The sequence below is a fragment of the Struthio camelus genome, chromosome 5 (assembly GCF_040807025.1).
Source record: "Struthio camelus isolate bStrCam1 chromosome 5, bStrCam1.hap1, whole genome shotgun sequence".
Classification (NCBI taxonomy): Eukaryota; Metazoa; Chordata; class Aves; order Struthioniformes; family Struthionidae; genus Struthio; species Struthio camelus.
This window is the reverse complement of record NC_090946.1, coordinates 18,229,797-18,247,958: the sequence shown is the minus strand read 5'-3', so window position 1 is coordinate 18,247,958 and position 18,162 is coordinate 18,229,797. Positions and strand designations below refer to the sequence as shown.

The 18,162-nt window shown below is 43.4% G+C and overlaps 1 protein-coding gene across 6 annotated transcripts in view; it reads right to left on the bottom strand.

The window, feature by feature from the left end:
- The window catches only part of LOC104143746 (uncharacterized), a 187,780-nt gene that overhangs the window by 77,234 nt on the left and 92,384 nt on the right, over positions 1 to 18,162 (bottom strand). For 3 of the 6 annotated variants that reach the window (XR_011141312.1, XR_011141313.1, XM_068944811.1), the window contains 2 exons: positions 8,703 to 8,807; positions 5,766 to 6,365 (listed from right to left, as the gene is read on the bottom strand). The exons of 1 other annotated variant lie outside the window; for it this stretch is intronic. Coding sequence is in view for 1 of the 5 variants with exons in the window: in XM_068944811.1 (XP_068800912.1) it covers position 6,365; positions 8,703 to 8,807 (106 nt within the window). In the remaining 4 variants the exon portion in view is untranslated. Of the gene's footprint in view, positions 1 to 5,765; positions 6,366 to 8,702; positions 8,808 to 18,162 lie in introns of those variants that run through there. 2 more of the 6 variants (XR_011141310.1, XR_011141311.1) reach the window with 1 other exon arrangement.

The window sequence follows — 18,162 nt, the reverse complement described above, 5'->3', positions numbered from 1 at the left end:
AACCAGAATTTGCTTTCCTTCCTGGCAGCACTGATGCCCACGAATACCATGACACTCCTGAGCTGGTGCTTCATGCCAGCTCTGCTCAGCTGATTAGGGATGGGACATTGCCTCCTGTGTCCATTTTTATTACCGTTTATTACTCTGTCTTTAAAAACCTAGATCAGGTTTCCCAGAGCAAACTTTTGGATTGCCAGGTCCCCCTCCAGTGTCAAATTACATAATTTGTCTGTAATATTTGAGCCTACTCTGACTGAGAAATAGCAAAAAGCAATCAGCAATTTCAAAACAGAAGGAACTGGACCCATGTTTCAGAGAACTGAATAATGATGGATTCTGCACAGTCAGACTCTTTAAAGTGTTTCTGGTTTCAGAAATATTTTTAAAAAAACAATGTTCCTAGTGCTTTCCAGAGTTATCTAAATTCCTTCAAAAACTCAGTCAAGGTCAGAGAAGGAAAACAATGTTATTCTAATTGAACAAAGCATTAGGTTTTTTATTACAAGATTGGAATTATGGTTGCAAAGAAGAGCTGGAAAATCAGAAGAATCAAGCTTAGAGTTTATCTTATATTCATCGCTTGCTCTTGTGTCACTTAGGGTTTTTTCTGAGCTAGTCCTCCTCTGAAGAGGTGTTTCAAAGCAGCTCTCAAAAGACCTTGTTGTTACTTCACTACTACAGGGAGACCCCACTTTATTCTGCAGCCTTGCTTTAGCAGTTTGTTATCTGTGAAAACACGGGGCTATGAGAATCCATAGGGAGCAGATTTTTTTACCTAAGCTCATTTTTTCTCTTAGGGAAGCTGCAGAAATTGCAGCTAGCAGCTCTCATCATAAACATCATACTAATCATATGCCTTAAGACTTTCTCCTGCGTGCAAACAACTTCATTTCAGCTGTAACTACTACTACATCACCGATAATAGCTTTTACACATATCCCACATTTTAAGGCTCATTGTGGTATAGTATGGGTTACTGACTATTTATCTATTTGGTCGATCCAAACAACCTAGCTAATCTGGGATATTTTCAAAATGCTGATTTAAACTGTCGGGTTTTTGGTGCTGCTTGCCCTTCTTTCCCCAGGCTGTCTAACATCCCTCTCTGCTCCCTGAAGATGTTAATTCAGAGCAGAGCTGGCAGCAGGCCCTGCGACACCCCAGGGGGTTCCTCTGAGCAGTATGCAGGCAGTCATTAGTCTTTGACTATAGTCTGTCAGCCAGGCCAAGTTCCTCGTCCCTCGTCCAAGCCAAATGGATATGCCACATCATGCCAAGTCATGCCATAAAACAACAGTAGGAATAACTTACATTTTAAATCCCTAGGGGTAGCTACCACATCAGACCGCCTGATTAGAAAATGGCCACTGAAACATAAGGAACAGCACTTCTGCGGGTCTCTTGCCTGCACAGGAATGAAACAGTTTTAATATCAACTGACAAAAGAATAAGAGAAGTGCTTGAGCCAGGTTCAATCCACACAAAACATACATTTTTGGCACCTAACTGAAGTGCCTAGTTTAGGACCTCATGCAAGCAGGAGGTAATGTCCTGCTTCAGCTGTCAGGATGAGATAGCTACAGCTCAGGTTCATGTGGATCTCAGGTGGGATGAATCACCTTCTAGGATACCTATCCCTTTTCAATGACTGTAGGCACCCTTGGGCATGTTGGGGTAGGGGGAATGAATCTGGGGTGAATGTGTACTAATTAGAGTACTAGACATCTTAATATATTGGAAAGATGACTTGTAGTTAGCACATGGATATGCCACTTCACTTTCATGCACTACTACTGTGAGCAGCACGCCACGAAAAGACATAGCCATTTCATAAGGAATACATGACAGTAAGAGAAAAAAGGAAAAGAAATGTAACTTGGAATAAAGTTGGAAATCCAACAAAAATATATTTACCTTCCCCCAAACTGAAATATCTTTTCATATTTTTTGATCGGAAATTTTCTCAAAGTCTAAAGGGTTTCAAAAGCAAAAGGGGTTTTCTTGAAAAGACATTTTCTAGTAGCAAACTGTTTCTATAAAATTGTGCACATAGCTCTCCTAGGGATCAGCATGATTCAGTGCTGTTGGAAATGTTTAGTAGTTATCTGCAGTGAGATGGCAATATTTGGGTTATTTAGACTGCTTAGGAATATGGATCATTACAAATAGATCATTATGGAGTACATAAAAGGAGGTGGTAACTGGATAACTTGAAAACAAATTATTTTCACTATACACAAGTGCAAGACAATCTATATTGGAAAATGATAAATTAAACCATTCATATACCCTGAATTCACTGTAGTCTCTCAAGGGGGAAAAAAATCTAGGTTAAATAATGGGCAACTAAACAAAGACATATGTTCAATGTGCATCACAGATCAGAAAGGCAATGAGATGTTGGAAATCCTACAACAATAGCTTTTCTCAAGCTAGAGCTGCCAGCTGAAATTGAGAAATGCAGACACTTCTTTTTCCCTGATAAATTCCCTCAAGGATGCATCGCTCCTTCCATTCCATTTAGGCACCAGTAATTATTAATGCCACAGGGCACCGCAGGAAGAGTCATTCTAGTTTCTGTAACATCAGGCATGGCACTGGAAGTTTATCCCAGCTCTTGGTACCCCACGCTACAACTTGGAGTCGGCTGTTAAAGGCTGTTCTGCAAATTGCCAAATCCTCAGGGGTGAGAAAGCATGGGTTTGATGACTGAAAGCACCCAGATGACTTGTGTGTGCTACTCACCTCTGTCAGGAGACAGTGCCTTTACAACAAGAGGGCATTTGTGGCCGCGGAGGCAGTACTATACGCTAACGCTAGAGGCAGATGCAGCCCAGATTGCTGAGAGAGCAATGGGAGAGGTGGCTCCAAGTCACCCTGGGCCTTCTCCAAAAACAACCCAAGCTAATGGAAAACCTCCCATTTTTATCTCCCCTGCTTCTTGCCAGGTGTGACTCGGCGCTGCCTATCTGGCCGGAGGCGGCACGCTGGAGGCAAGTGGCCCCCGGGCGCACCTGGGGACGCCCGCGGGGAGAGCCAGCCGCACGCGGGGGCAGCGCCGGGGTCGCTCCGAGCCAGCGCCGGGCTGCGTGCGTGGCTCTGGCCCGGCTCGCCGTCTGCGCGGGAGGGGGGCCAGCGGTGGGCGAGCCAAGCGAGAGCAGAGCCAAGCGCGAATGTTCTGGCAGCCCTTCCTGGCGGTCGGAGCGCAGTTATTTATCACTTTGTGCATTTTCCTTCTCATCTGTGTACAGCCGGCTCCAATGGCTCAGCTTGCGTTTTGCCTCTCGGAGCCAAGCCAGTCCCTTGGCTGCGCTCTGCCTTGGCTGCCCATTCACGCCTTCTGTCTCCTCCAGTTCTGCCTGGAGCAGAGCAGCATCCCAAACGCAGAGGGGGGGCATCCACAGCCAAAAGAGAGACTGAAGTATCGGCAACATACACCGATGGCAAAGAGCGCACCTCCAGCGCGGATGGGCGAACGCTGCACGGCCGTTTGCTCCAGCCAAACCCATACCCGCCGTTTGCTCCTGCGCTCCCAGTCCACCGCTGCTGGGGAGCTCCAGTGCCTGCCGACCGTTACAAGACATTTTCTTGCATTTATTTTGAGGATTGTGCATTTGAACTGACTTTTCCAAATAGGTGAATGCAACAACAGTGAATTTAAAGCAACTTTTTCCAGTTCTATGGACTCTTTTCCATATTGCTGACTGTATTTTGCCAAAATGTCTAACACAGGTGTTTAAAATAGGCTTGACATGGATACCAATTGCATTCAGCTGCTTATAAGGCTCCCTTTTGTTCCCGGTAAGGGCATACCATACACCACTGAGCGTTAGATACTGCAAAAATAAATTCATACTAACTCTATCAAGTCTCATATCATCAAAGATCCAGGCCATATTCTGTTCTAGGTTACGGGACTTTGCCTACCTAGAGCACCCCTGAATTCAGCTGTTGTTCCTGTCTTCCTTCCCAGGTCTCTTACGTAGTTTTGTCTAGGCCCAATACATTCAGCAGCAAAGCCCTTTGGAATAAGTCTGTGCTTGACCTCACCAGGCTTTGGGCAACATACTTAAAGATGCATGTTTTTTTACTGCATGTTGCATTCTAGAAGTTGGTAAGTGATTCTTACCCACGCAAAGCCTGATCTTGCCTGCCTTTTTCTATCCAGCTTGGTCTCAATAGAGCAAAACCTCGCACTGCTTTGATCAGGCATTTTTTTTTCCTGACTGGGGGATATGAATCTGAGTAAGGCAGGGCTGATGGGGACACCTGGTTTGTAGTGGCTTCTCAGAAGCACTCAGGACAACAAAGTGTGTTGAACAGTAACTTCTCATCAGGAGCTCCTATTTGCACATCCTGACAACTTTCCAAATTCAGGCTGCAATTTCTCAGATTTGGTCTCTGCCTGAAGGTAGAAGAGGAAGTTGAGTAAAATCCCTTCAGACCTTCTGAAATGAGGAGAGAATGAAAAACTGCATTTTCTTATTGTAATAAAAATTCTGACCATTTTTTTCTCTGTAAGAGGCCACATCAAACTGCCTGAAATGGGAAGCTTAGTACGGTTATAGCTCTCATTACAAGCCAGATCCAAAGCAAGCGGAGGTCAACAACTTCATTTTCCCTCATTTTGCTTGGCTTTGAAGAAGATCCTACAGGTAGATAAACAATTTGTAGAAAAAATCTTTTGGAATAGTTCTGCCTTTCTTCTACTTGGGAGTTGCCTGGGAACAGACTCAGACTGCTTGCAACGTATCTAGGGTTTGAATGTATTCACCAAAGCCCAGCTTTGCTCCATCCTCCTCAATTTTTATTTTAGAACCTTGCTCCATGAATAATCTCTTCGAAGAAAATATCCATGAGCAGATGAAAAGACTTCTTTAGGTAAAAAAGTTGTTACTAAATCATTTCTACGCAGGTTTTCTTTTTTTTATAGCTGGGTCACAAGCGGATGATTTGTCAGTGTTATGCATCTTTTCTTGGATACCACCGTGTTTCTGGGGTCCTTCAGCGCCATGCAAGGTAGAGTGCTCCCATGTGCGGATCTGAGATGTAGCGCTGCTGACTTCCCACTGAGCAAAGACTTTGGTGGGGCAGAGAATGAACTCCACAACTCCCGGTACTGTCCCAACCATTGGGCCACCCTTTCTCTTGGAATTGGACCTCAAAGGTGTTTCTCTGGTCCCATAGATTTGTTAAATTCTATTTTAAGTCATTTCATTCTGTTTTTTCACTGGAGGAGTATTTAGAAAAACAAACAAAACTTATTACCAATGTGAATATTCACCATTAATACACAACTCCCAAACAGGAAGGTCATCTCTTGGGGAGGGAGACTGGTGTTATTTTGAATGAAGGAAAGAGCGCAAAGATCTTGGAATATTTGCTGTAAATGGGTTGTTACGGTGAACATTACTGTCAACAAGTTCATTAGCTCAGAGATCCATGAGTGGACAGAGACTAAAAAATGTGTTTAAAAATTCAAGAACAGATTAATGGACAACATTTTGCAATCTTCATCGAGCTCTGCTTCTCACTGAGCATTAGTAACTTTACTCCAGGCCAGATTCAAATAGTCTTACTCATGCAGAACAGCACCATGTTTTATGAGTAACCCCAGTGATATTTAGGGCTGTTTTTTGGAATAAGATTGGAATCAAAGCAATAGAGTGGGAGGCATGGGCTGAATCACCTTGACTAATAAGTGTAAGGTTATTGTTTTTTATAAGTGTGCATATAAATAAACATAACAGGAATACTGAGAGATGTCTGGATTGATAGGCATGTGAGGGAATTTATAAACATCTTTGTGTAACATGCAGCAGACTCCTCTTTTAAAAGAAGAAGGAGATGACATCGATAAGTTAGTTACTTCATATCAGGAAAAGAGGAATTCACACCTTCAGAAACAATAGGGAATGATGCCATTTTGCGTGTTTTTCACTCTCAACAGTTCTGGCTGCCTTCTGTAATATTACATAAGGTCTAAGCTGATCTTCATAGAGGTGATGAAGTTTCTTCCAAAATAATGGAGGTCCTTGGCATTCTAAATCCCACTGACTTTCAGCATTTCTAGGAGCGTTCTCATTAGCTTTTAAAACAGTAAGCATTTTTCAGTTTGCTATGATCCTCATTTCATTTTATCTCAGGACTCCAGCCATCACAATACAGATCAGTATTAAAATCATCAAAATGTGGTATTAAAATCAAAAGCACAGTGGTACTCGATTGCTCTGTAAAAATGCCTGCAAGACCCATTGTGGACTACTGACATTACCAGTGAGGGAGGAAGGAACCAATTCAAAACTCGCTGATGTAAAGGAAAGTCCACTCACTTCTATGGACTTCAGTGGGACTTGGATCAGGCTCTGGAAGAATAAGGATGACATAAAAATAACATGACGTTTGCCAGATTCACCAATATGCTCTGATGTTTTGCCCGGCCCAATGATGCAAAGCAGATGGAGTGTACTGACAAACCTGGCCTACTTCAATCAGTTATTCTGTCTCTCATATTAGTTTTCATCATGCATTTTATTCATGGCATAAATACATTTATCTCATTAGTGCTTCTGCTGCAGTATTTCAAAAAAAAAGTCATCACTTTCTAGATTCATTGGAGAAAAAGTTTCCATATTTTATCACTAGATCACAAACAACTTTCAGTGGGGTTTCTAAGATGCTTATTTAGCAGGTCTCCGAGTTATGCTGTGCTTATGTGAGGCTTGTACATAATTGGGTTTATCTGTCTTTACCTGCTGCGTTAGTTTGGCCGAAACAAATTTCACAGTTACACCTTTAAATAACACATTAAGGCTCTGATTTTGCAAAGTCCTTACTTGCTTAAGTCTACCCTTAAATGTAAGCACATGCTTAAATCACATCAAAGCTATCTCAAATAAGTGTTTATACATTTTGCTGAATCTGTGCCCGAAGATGCATTTAGAAGAAAATTACCCCACTCAGTCTCTATACTCTCCTACCTATTGCTACAGAAAAAGGGGCCAAATCCACCAGGGGAATATTTATATATGAAGTGTTTGCACACTTCGTACATCAGAAAATAGAAATGGCATTGCCCTGTCTAAGTATACGTCAGTAAAAAGGACCTAATACAGGCTGGGGTTTAGTATACGTGATTATTATAAATACAGGCATTAATACACATTAAAAGTTGCTGAATGAATGAGAACTTAAGTAGATTGGACGATGTCCCTCAAAATTAAATAATTTATACTTGGCTAGTGTATCATTTCTTCCAAGATGTTTTTTGCTTGACTCTGCACATACTCTTCATTGCAGAAATAACTTGGGTGATTGCTGCCTGGCTCTAACCTCCAGCTGGCTAAACCAGGAGAGAGCGTTAGTACTGAAAGGCCATATTTGAGTTTCCACGGCCTCTGTCTTAACAATAACATCCCAAACCACCTGGATAATTGCTCTACTGTTCAGAGCTAGTTTGCTGGCACAAGGACCTGACTGCATTCGTACCACACAAGGGCTGAAGGGGGCCGTGGGCCAAGAGCCATCCCGCAAGCATTTGCACCTGCACTGCACAGGCGTTTCTAGCACGCGTCCTGCATGTCATTCAGCTGCACGGAGCTGGAGGTAGCCTGGCATGTCTCCTCCTGGGAGTGACAGTGTGCTGCTGACTACAGCAAAGACTGTTCACAGGTTTTGGCCTGCAGTGGCATATACAATACTGCACTTGAACACACAAAAGGCTGAGGGACACCATACAAGTATGCAGGCCCAGGGCATGAGATCAGGCCCAACATGGGAGCAAAAGCTTCAGTTAACTCCAGTGTGATTATTTATTTTATGATGATTATTCCCATTTTAAACATCCACTCTGGATTACATGCAGAAAGACAGGTAAGGCACTAAGATGGGACATACCACACGCTTCTTGAACAAATACAGTTAAATTCTAGTCCTAGCTGCATTGAAGCTCCTGCCGATTTACAAAGGCAACATTTTCACTCTTTGTACCCAAATTCTCCCCCTGAAGAAAGATTATAATACTTGTCATGTCTCACTTGTCATCTCTCTAGACTGTAAATCGATTCGAGGCAAGAACTGTCTCTTTATGACTACAACAGCCCCACCACAAGTCGAGTTCTAGTCATGACCGAAACATTACACATAATAACTCTTCTTCCTTCAGACTGAACTGCAACTTTGCCATGTTTAATCTTGTCCTATTGCTCCTAACATTATAGTTGGGACCTAACATTATAGTCCTCACATTCTGTTTATTTGTAGAAAGGAAGAAATGCCACGGGATAATGGTTTTGTGCTGCAACGTAAAGGCTAAGGCAGAGTCAAGATATTACTGGAAAACAAACAGCGAAACAAAGCTGAGATGTTTATTTTTCTGTTGGGACACAGTGATGCTAAGCTCATATCCTATCACAGGGCATTTAACTCTGCTGCATCAATATCACATCCAGACCCAGGCAATCAGTGGCATTCCAGTTCCCAAGTTTTTAAGGCAGATTTGAAAACCCTAGTCTTGGATATTTCATATAAGATGTGATGTTGGTGCAGTGAATAAATACTTGACATCCAGCAGAGCTACTCTAAATAGACCTGCAGCAAGTCTGTTTTCCTCCACTACCTTGACGAGCAGCCCACAGGTACAGGACCAGGACGCAGTGCCTCCATGTAAGCTAACCACATGCTCACCAAACCCAAGGGCTCACCAGTTCTGAGGGACGCGAGATCCATTCATAAGAATGATTTCCCATATGATCTGTAGCAGAAATCTCTCTTCTGGATTCTGCTGTGGCTGGTCCCACTCTCGGGCGCTATGGAGAAACAAGAAAAGCTTCAGAAAAGCACCTCCACACCAGAAGAGGTCTATGCTGAGTTCACCACTCAGTTTGAAAGCAACTCCTTGGCCCCAGGCACTTCATTGACTCCTGCCTCATACAATGGACAAATTATATTTATTTATCTTGTTTATTTTTTGAGGCCAAATATATTTTACAAGTGTTGCATGACCTTGGGTGAAGCAGCCTCCTCCAAGGCTCCCCATCCAGACAAGCTAATAAAACAACCATCCGCAGTTTCCATGAAGACTCTGCTCAGCAGCAAGAAAAGCACTATCAAGAGATTATTCAAAAGCTCTCAGAAAGAGCCACTGGGATAGAGTTAACAGGCTGCGATGTCGAGACTGTAAAACATGTTTGATGGAGCATTTTACACTGCTTTAAATTTGGAATTCTTTGGAGAGTGTCTGAGGATTTTCAAGAAACAAACACAACCCTCTTCCTCCATGCGCATATACATACACACAAAAAGCTCCTTCATCACATAGGGAGTCTGCATCCTGAGGCTCTGACCTCAGCTCACTCCTCAACTTTATCAATCATGTTATATAACCAGTGCAGACTGAGCTGCATTTGGAAAGTGGGCTGGGTTTGGTTTTCTGTTTTCTTTCTATCTTTCTTTCTTTCTTTCTTTTTATTTTCATCTAGGGTATTCAAGGAAGAAAGTCTGTAGCTGCGATGTGGCTTGGGAAGGATCTAAAGAGAGCTCTTAACTCCCTAAAATGAGGTGCTGTAGCAGTATCTTAATTGGCGATTCGGAGTGCCATTCCCCAGCGTAGATTCTCAGAATATTTTGAGGTTGTTTCTTTGGAAGTGTATAATAAAAAAGGTATTTTTGCTGCTTCATAGATTCTTTACATCCTTGGTTCTCAGTAATCAAGTGAGAGCTAAACCAGCAGGCAGGATAAAACCCCAAAGTCCAAGTTACAATAGCATGAATGGGTGAGATGTTCAATGTCAGCAAATCAGCGTGCTCCACCCACAGTCACAGCCCTTCTGAGTCCTGCAGCTGAGGAATGAGTCCAGCCACCTCCATTTTCACTTTTGCCACCTCTGACTCCATGAAGTTACAAAAACCAAAACTAAAACTCCCCTCTGCTTGCTGGAGGAGCCAGCAACCAAATGTCCACTCTTTATCCTGTGAGGTCTTCACAAAAAAATTAAAATACATTGGCTAAAGACAAGAGATGTTTTGACTAATTTTCACAGCTCACCCTCATTTAAAGTTTCCCCTGCACATCAGTTCACAGTCACTCTTAAGTTTTCCTTATCCTCATAACTCAACTTTCTCTGCACTCCATGCTTGTGCATTCATACAAAGTTTCCCACGCACCCGTGCTTGTATTAGTCCAAAAGGACCCTTTGCTTTAAGTCCATGCTTGATCTTTGTCAATGGTAAGGAAACTAATTGCATCTCAGTGTTAAATGCCTTATTAGCTGCTTTCCTGAATCACAGATCTGCTTTACCAGGAGCAAAGTGTTTAATCTGGTAGCAATTGCCTCAACTGATGTACGGCTGTATTTAAACCCACCACAGGTTGATTTCCCCGCTCAGCTCAATTTTCTACACATTAACATGCAAATTAACAGCCGACACTTAGGAACGTGCTCTTTGGATAAAGCAAGGTTAGCTGCTCAGTAAAGCTACTGCTATTACTGTCAGTAAGCGTCTTGGGACTGACACGCGCTGCTGAGCAACACAAACCTCTAGCAATCCTGCTTATATCTTGTAGTTTATTATATAGTTACAGATATGTGACTATTTCAGACAAAACAAAATCAGAGCCAAACCTTCACTTAAAGTCCCCCCCAATCCAAATCTTTATTACGAGTCAGAGAAGTTTGACTAATTCCATTGATTTTAAACACATTCTTTTAAACACAGCTGGGAGCAGATATACAAAGGGAAAAAATCTTCCGATATTCTTTGCGGCCTGACTTAAGTTGTTCTTAAAAGATTTCCAATTTCCACTCTGGATCAAAGATGTGTATTATCCATGAGCCATCAGCAGGGACAGAACCCAAGACTTCAAGCAATAAAAACCACAGGGCTGTTTTTTTGCTGCTAGAGTTAACAGGCTAAAATATGGGGTAAATTCCTTTAGCTTCCTTTAAGTGCTAGAAATGAGACTCTTCATCATTATACAGACTAATGATTATGGGGGAACTTGACATGTGATTAATAAATTAGATCGCTATATTACACCAGTCCTCCTTTTTAACACATGGACTTTCCACTTAGGTTACTGCGAGTGGTCAAGAATCATGTGCACGTACACAGATTGGACCCTTAAACCATACATAGCCCCTGTGAGGTCAGACTACTATCTCCATGTTATAGGTGAGGAAACGCTGGTACACATTCATTATTTCATTTTTGGATACCTCTCCTGAACAAAGTGACATCTGCAACTTTTTTGCTTTAGTGCACTACCCCATAAACCCCAGCAACGTAGCCTTTTCATTCTGATTTTATCATTTTTCTGTCTTTTAACAGTCTGCTCTTTCCTAGAAGCATCCCTTCACCCCCAGCAGCCCATCTGCCTAGGCTGTGGCTACATCTCCATGGCAGAAGGGCTTCCCTGGCCCCAACTGCAGAGAGATGAAGGACAGACATCCAGCACCAGGGCTGTCTGAGCGAATTTCCAAGGCCTGTCAGTTCCCTTTCCAGTGCGACTATGGATGGGACCTCCTTTTTCTTGTCCACTACAAACTCTCCTCTTCCTCTCTTCTGTACAGCAGCAGATGAAATAAGAGAGACATGGCGCTATTGGAGAGAGTCCAGCAGAGGGCTACAAAGACGATGAGGGGACTGGAGCATGTCTCCTCTGCAGAAAGGCTGCGAGAGCTGGGCCTCTTCAGCCTGGAGAAGAGGAGACTGAGAGGCGATCTCATCAATGTGTACAAGTATCTGAAGGGGGGGTGTCGAGAGGATGAGGCCCGTCTCTTCTCTGTGGTGCCCAGTGACAGGACAAGAGGCAACGGGCACAAACTGAAGCACAGGAAGTTCCATCTGAACATGAGGAAAAACTTCTTTCTTGTGAGGGTGACAGAGCACTGGCACAGGTTGCCCAGAGAGGTGGTGGAGTCTCCTTCCCTGGAGGTACTCAAAACCCACCTGGACGCAATCATGTGCAATGTGCTCTAGATGACCTTGCTTGAGCAGGGGGGGTTGGGCTAGATGATCTCCAGAGGTCCCTTCCAACCTCAAAAATAAAACTTTAATGTCAGCTGGAGCCCCGTGGCACTATTAATAAAAACAATGATAATAACAAGGGAGGTTTGCAAATTAGCAACCCTTGCTACAAGCAGAGATGCACCCAATTTAGCACAAATCATTGCAGGCTCTTGCCTGCTCTTAGTGGCTATTTTAATCACTAGTGACTAATGCCTGTGAGGGCTATTCCAGGGTTTGACGTGCCTCAAACACAAGAAAACAGGGAAATCTTGTGGGGAGAGAACAGAGAGGAAGAAGGTGAAGGGAGAAAGTGGCCAAAGCCAAAGGTCCATCTCCAAAAAGCAGTCCATTCCTACCACTGATTTCACTGTTGTTACTACTGCATTTGCTGGGGTCATGAGGGTAATTCCTACTCTGAATAACAGCATCATTTCTCTTCCCTGGGTGTGAATCTAAGAAAAACAAGCATGCTCGGGAACAAAACAATGCCTACCTGTCTCTTCCTTGGTTATGGAAATGAGGGGTCAGCCTTTTTTTTTTTTTTTTCTCCCAAGGGGGGGGCAGAGTAAAGGCGCTGGAATGCTGCTTGGCACACCATCAAAAAGGAAATCTCCACTGAAATATTTGACAGGAAGAGAAAAAAGAGAGCACGGGAAACAGCGCAAAGTACAGTAGAGAAACGGGACTTTTGTTTCACATTAGCACCACTCAGGCAAGAGGATACAAGGCAAATCACACTACAGGACATCTCCGAACTGCGCGGCCTTACAGCAGGGCAGCAATACTTGGCATTCACAGAGCGCCTTTTGATCAAATTGATCCTGCTTCTTTTCCTCTCTAGCTCTCTAAGGAGCAAAGGAGTTTTCTTGCTTAAGTATAGCTGAAGAAAGAGCCACCAAGCACTGAGTCCTTGAGCCGTGATGACCATTTTTCTTGGGAGCAGGTTAAGGCTTCCTATTAGCACTTACACCCATTGGACAGAATGGCTAGATCACTTCAGTCATTTTGGAGCAATTTCAAAAAAACCTGACTGTTTTTTATAGGAGACTAAAAGGACATTCTTTTGGAACTAAACAGTAGGACAGTGCTTGATAATATGAGTGACCAAAGCAGGATTTGGCCTAGAGCATCCCACCATCATTGGTATTTATATGAAGGCCATCAGCTTTCCAATGACTATGGGAGCCCAGAACTTCTGCGTTCTCTGTGGTACTTAATGCCAACCAACCAGCAGCACAAAAGCCCTTTCCTTGGGTCATGCCTGGCTAGAAAGACACCCCCAAGTATCCTCCACCACTTTCTCCAGTACCTGCTAATTTCATGACAGCTGAGGAACCACATGAGCACATCAGCCACGGTCCTGGAACAGCAGCAAACTAAAAAGACCCAGTAACTTGGCAGAGAAATACTGCTGATAGCAGGACAAGAGTTCAAACTGTGTAGCATGGTGGCAACATACCATTCCTCTCCTTTGATGTAACGTTACCGTGCATGGCAGCACAGCTTTCAAGCAGAAGATGTGGGGAGATTGGTTCAAGCCCTCCAGCTGGCTTTTCCTCTGTATGATAGAATTGCAAACACACATATACCTTGTGGCCCTGTAAAATCTTTACATTCACTCAGTTCATTGCAGTTTTAGTTTTACAATGTTAGAGGCTCCAAACAGGACTGATCATAAACAGCTGCTTCTGGTTTTGCTAAGGGGGAACTCTATGGTTTATTGCTCTTGTGGCTACTGAACTTAATGGAGAACTAGCACTGGAAAGCTGGTTGTCCAAGTTGCCTTGGACCTAATTTCTCTTGTTTTTTTTTTCCTGGTACATGTTTGTTTACTAATGTGACTCCAAACTGTTGGCTAAGATCTGTGCCCCCCTGGTGCGGCTACAGGAAATATTTTTGAAGTTTTTCTTTTCTGAGAAGTCTGTAGAGTAACCATCTTTCCAGGAGGTTTCTGTATCAACTAGTTGCACTAAAAATGCTTTCTCTCCTTTCCCTCCTCTTGCCTGGTCTGTCTCCTGGGGCGTATTTTGGAGACAGTAGAAGGTATCACTTCTGTAGAACTTGGTACCTAGGAGCTGTATCCACCCCTCACGTGATGGAGCCAAAGTGTAAGAGAGTGCTGTGACACCAAAGGAAAGTTGAAGCTTTTGCTCCTGTGATTCATGAGTTATTTCACTTGGCTCTTCCAGTTGTTACGCCTTGTATATTTTCCTCAAACTGCAGAGATGACAGGCTGCCTACATGTAATTGTACTACACAGATAGGACATTAACCTCCTGAGGCAAGTAAGAGAACTGAAGGCTCTGTGGGTGGCCACGGTTGGGAAAGTTCACACATTCACTGATAACCTCTCCAGGGAAAGATGCTCTACACACTTGATCTGGCCTGCAACATTCCAGGTACTCCTGAGTACAGCATCTTAGATTGTTACTCCATCCTTGGCCAGATTTTCAGGAGAACTCAGTGCACTCAGATGCTGCATTTGTCATTTCATAAAAGGGGACCTTTGGACACCTGGCCTGTATTTAGGTGCAAAGAGGGACTCTTTTGGAAAACTGATCCTAACAATCATGGGGAACACTTGAAAACCGACTTGTGTTCCCTTCGACAAGAAGCATGACTTTTGCAAGTGCTGTGAGCTCTGATCTAGCTGCTTCACCAAGGCCTGTGTTCTGCAAGGTGATGACAAAAACTTGTATTTCCCTTTTTTGTCATCCAGGAATGCAGGCGTTCTATCTGCAGAACTGTGCTGAAATCAGTAGGTTCCAGCCCTAACTTAGCTGAACTTTCAAAGCTGCCTAAATGATTTGGAAACCTAATTCACATTAAACTTTATGGGAACTGGACATCCAAATTCCCTAGGTGGCTTTGCAAAACACAGCTGTAACTAATTGCTGTGCAGAAAGGTTTGGGGAAAAGATTTTGATCTAGAAAAAGAGAGACTTCAGTGCCAAAAAAGCTTTTGCAATAGATCTTCACATGGTATCCACAGAGCTGATTCTGGGCTACCTCTTCAATGAAGTAAATGGAGCCATTTTACAATAGCTAATCCTCTCTCTGTAACTCTTTATGCTCCTGCAGAGGTTATAAACTATGCAGGAGAAAGAATTTCTTTTGCAGAGTTTCTAGTAATCCCTGCCACTGCAAACTATAGGGCTGAAAGGCTGAATAAATCAAAAGGACTGATGAACAGTTCACGCCCAACTCATTCCCATTGAAGAAATTGTCACATTCCATCAGTGAGGCTGGTAAAATCTGTGACCATCTCAACCCTTATCAAGCCTTAATTTCTTCTTCCTGTTTTGGCAATAATTTAACGTTAAAGGTCACAGAGCAAAACGCTCAGAGTCAGGAAGCGGAGGAGTTCTGATTTGATAACAACATTATTTAGCCACACGAAGCCCCACTTGGTATTTTCTCCTCCTTTGTTCCTTTTCAAGACCACGATCCATCTTCCACTGAAGACAATGGGAGTGTTTCCACTGAATTTAATGAGACTTGGATCAGGCCCTAAATGTCAGTATTACTCTATTAATATTTACGCTGTTGGAAGTATGTCAGAAAATATACAGGATGTGCAGAGCGGCTGAGTGAGCTATGAGAACCATAAATTTTCCTGACTTAGTCATTTCTTGACAAATTCTTAACATTATTAATTTAACCATGGTAATAATAAAATAGCAGGATTCTAACCTTCTCTTCTTACTGTACAAACCTTCCTCCACTGTAATCAGTCTGCGTTGGCTCAGGAGCACAAAAATCATCTGCATTGCAACTCCCTATCTTGCTCGTGTCTAGTCTTTCTCTCATGCACACATACAAACATATATACATATATATATGTACATATAAAAATAAGACTGTTATTTTAGAAGTTGCACATTAAGTGGTCAAACTTAAAAGGCTCCGAAAACCAATGAGCTACATAAATTACAATGTTTAAAGGTCCTTAGCTGAGCAGCTTTTACAGCCTTCAAAGGGAGAACTGAGGAACTAAACCTGTTATTGCAAGGCCCCCACAAACATGACAAGTGGCAACCACTCCGATTAGGTTTCTCCAGGCTGTTTTCCTTGGGGGTTCCTCGTGGTGCAAGGAAAGAGTCAGCAGTGTGGCAACCAGGCAGCCTGCTGGCTTGCCATGAGAATGCTTGTCAGTACCGGGTGTGTGGTAACCGCAGCGGTGAGACCCTTTTCACACAGCTGCTCCAACCTCCCACTTGCAAAGAAGTGATGGGCAAAAACAGTCCCAAAGGGCTGGAATTTCTGTTTCCCTTGAATAAGTCCCCCAGCCGCTCAGATTCCTTGCTGCCTCGCTGCCCCTTCCCAGTGGGCAGCGCTTGGCTGAGTGGGTGGAGGAATGTGGACAAGCTCGCAGCATAATACTCAACTGACCACCAGAGCTGTAGAGTAAGGTCACTGGGGAAAAAATACTCATTGAAGAATGCAGCTGAGCTATGCCCAAGCTATGCGGGAGGAGGCTTTGTCTCCTTCGGCATGCTGAGCCAAGGCAGGGCCACAGATGGGACTCTGCCCTGCAAGGGGCAGGAGGGGCTCTAAGGAGATAGTGGAAACGAGCGGCCACCAGGCTCCTAACTCTGCTTCGGTTGATTTAGACTGCAGCACAGAGTGAAAGGACACAGAAATTCTTACGGTTGAGCCAAGGTAGAGTATCAAAGATTAATACAAGGTAATTCTGCAGTACTGCCAGACACATACTACTTCCAGTATCCAGACTAACCCATTGCAGACTACATTATAAACACACTCAGAGTTTTAAGAGATGATGTAAGGAATTTCAAGAGAAAGCCATTCAAAGTGCTCAGCTGGCCCTAAAAATCCAGGAAACTTTCAGTAGCCACAAGACACTTGTGCTGCATCTAGGGAAGCCTGATCTCAGGGAAATGGGGTGCTGCTGGGTGTTTGAAGAGCATGGAAGAAGATGGGGTGGGGGGAAGAAATCTTCATACCCTCCTCTCAAAGGTACCAGAAGTGGAACACAAGCACATTTCTATACTCTAGCTTGACACTTCAACAACCTTTATCATCTCTTGACATCCTCCACACATTGCCTCTCTAAACCTTTAGCTCTCTAACCTCTAAAGCATAATCTTAAGCATATACCAGGAGAAGAACATGGGCTAGGCAAGGAAGAGCGTTAATACAGGGAAAGCAACCAGCAAACGTATCTTGGCGTGTTATTCCATTCACACCTTGCTAGTTAAAACTCCTCTCTCAAATCAGCACCCCTGCACTGAAGATTAAGAGTGATAGTGGCTACAGTGATAGCCACGTTCCCACCTTCTCCAGCGTTCAGCAGCTCAAAGGGCAGTTTTCTCCTTATCTGAGCTGAAAATGTGTACACCAAGCAGCCCAGATCCCCTCTCCATGCAGGCCTGGCCTATTGCATGACATAGCGTGCCCCTTACAGTCCCCACTGTTGTACTCAAACCAGCAGCCATTTTTTCCAAGCTCAGCACTCTTTGTTGCTTAACTTTCCCTAGGAGCTCCTTGGTTTATTAAGTGAGGTGAGGTTCAAAGGCAGAGGTAGTAGCTTTTATTAGTCCAACTGATACTGCTGACCTCATTACAAACCTCTCTTTGCTTAAATCCTTAGACAATCCCAGCTACAGTAACACTTCTACGATAACTTGGCCTATAGGAGCAGTCCCACAGTTTGCTATGAACAGAAATATTAACACAAAACATCTTTTCCTACTGGACCCACAAAACAGCTCTATGAAAAGAGCTCTGGATTTAGGGGAAAATAAAAACTAGAGAGAATCACCGTCTTTCTAGTTCAATATCCTGACTCCAACAGTGACCAAGGTCAGATGTTTCAAAGATACAAGAAAATCCACATCTAGGTGATCTATTCCTATAGACAGTTTCCTCTGCTCCTATGAAGTTAGCAGTCCAAACTTCTCAGCTTGAATCTAGCAATCCAAAACCCTAAATCTGAACGATCCATTCCTCAAGGGGACATTTTTGTTGGTACGAACATGACAGTCCCAAATCATTTCTCATGTTACTAAACAGCAGTCTGTGCAACAACAAAATCTAGGGGCAGAGGCTGGGATTTTTCAATGGAGCAGAAAGGATTTTAGATACTGAAACTCTTGAGTTGTTGGGCCTCTCACATCGGTACAGCTCCTC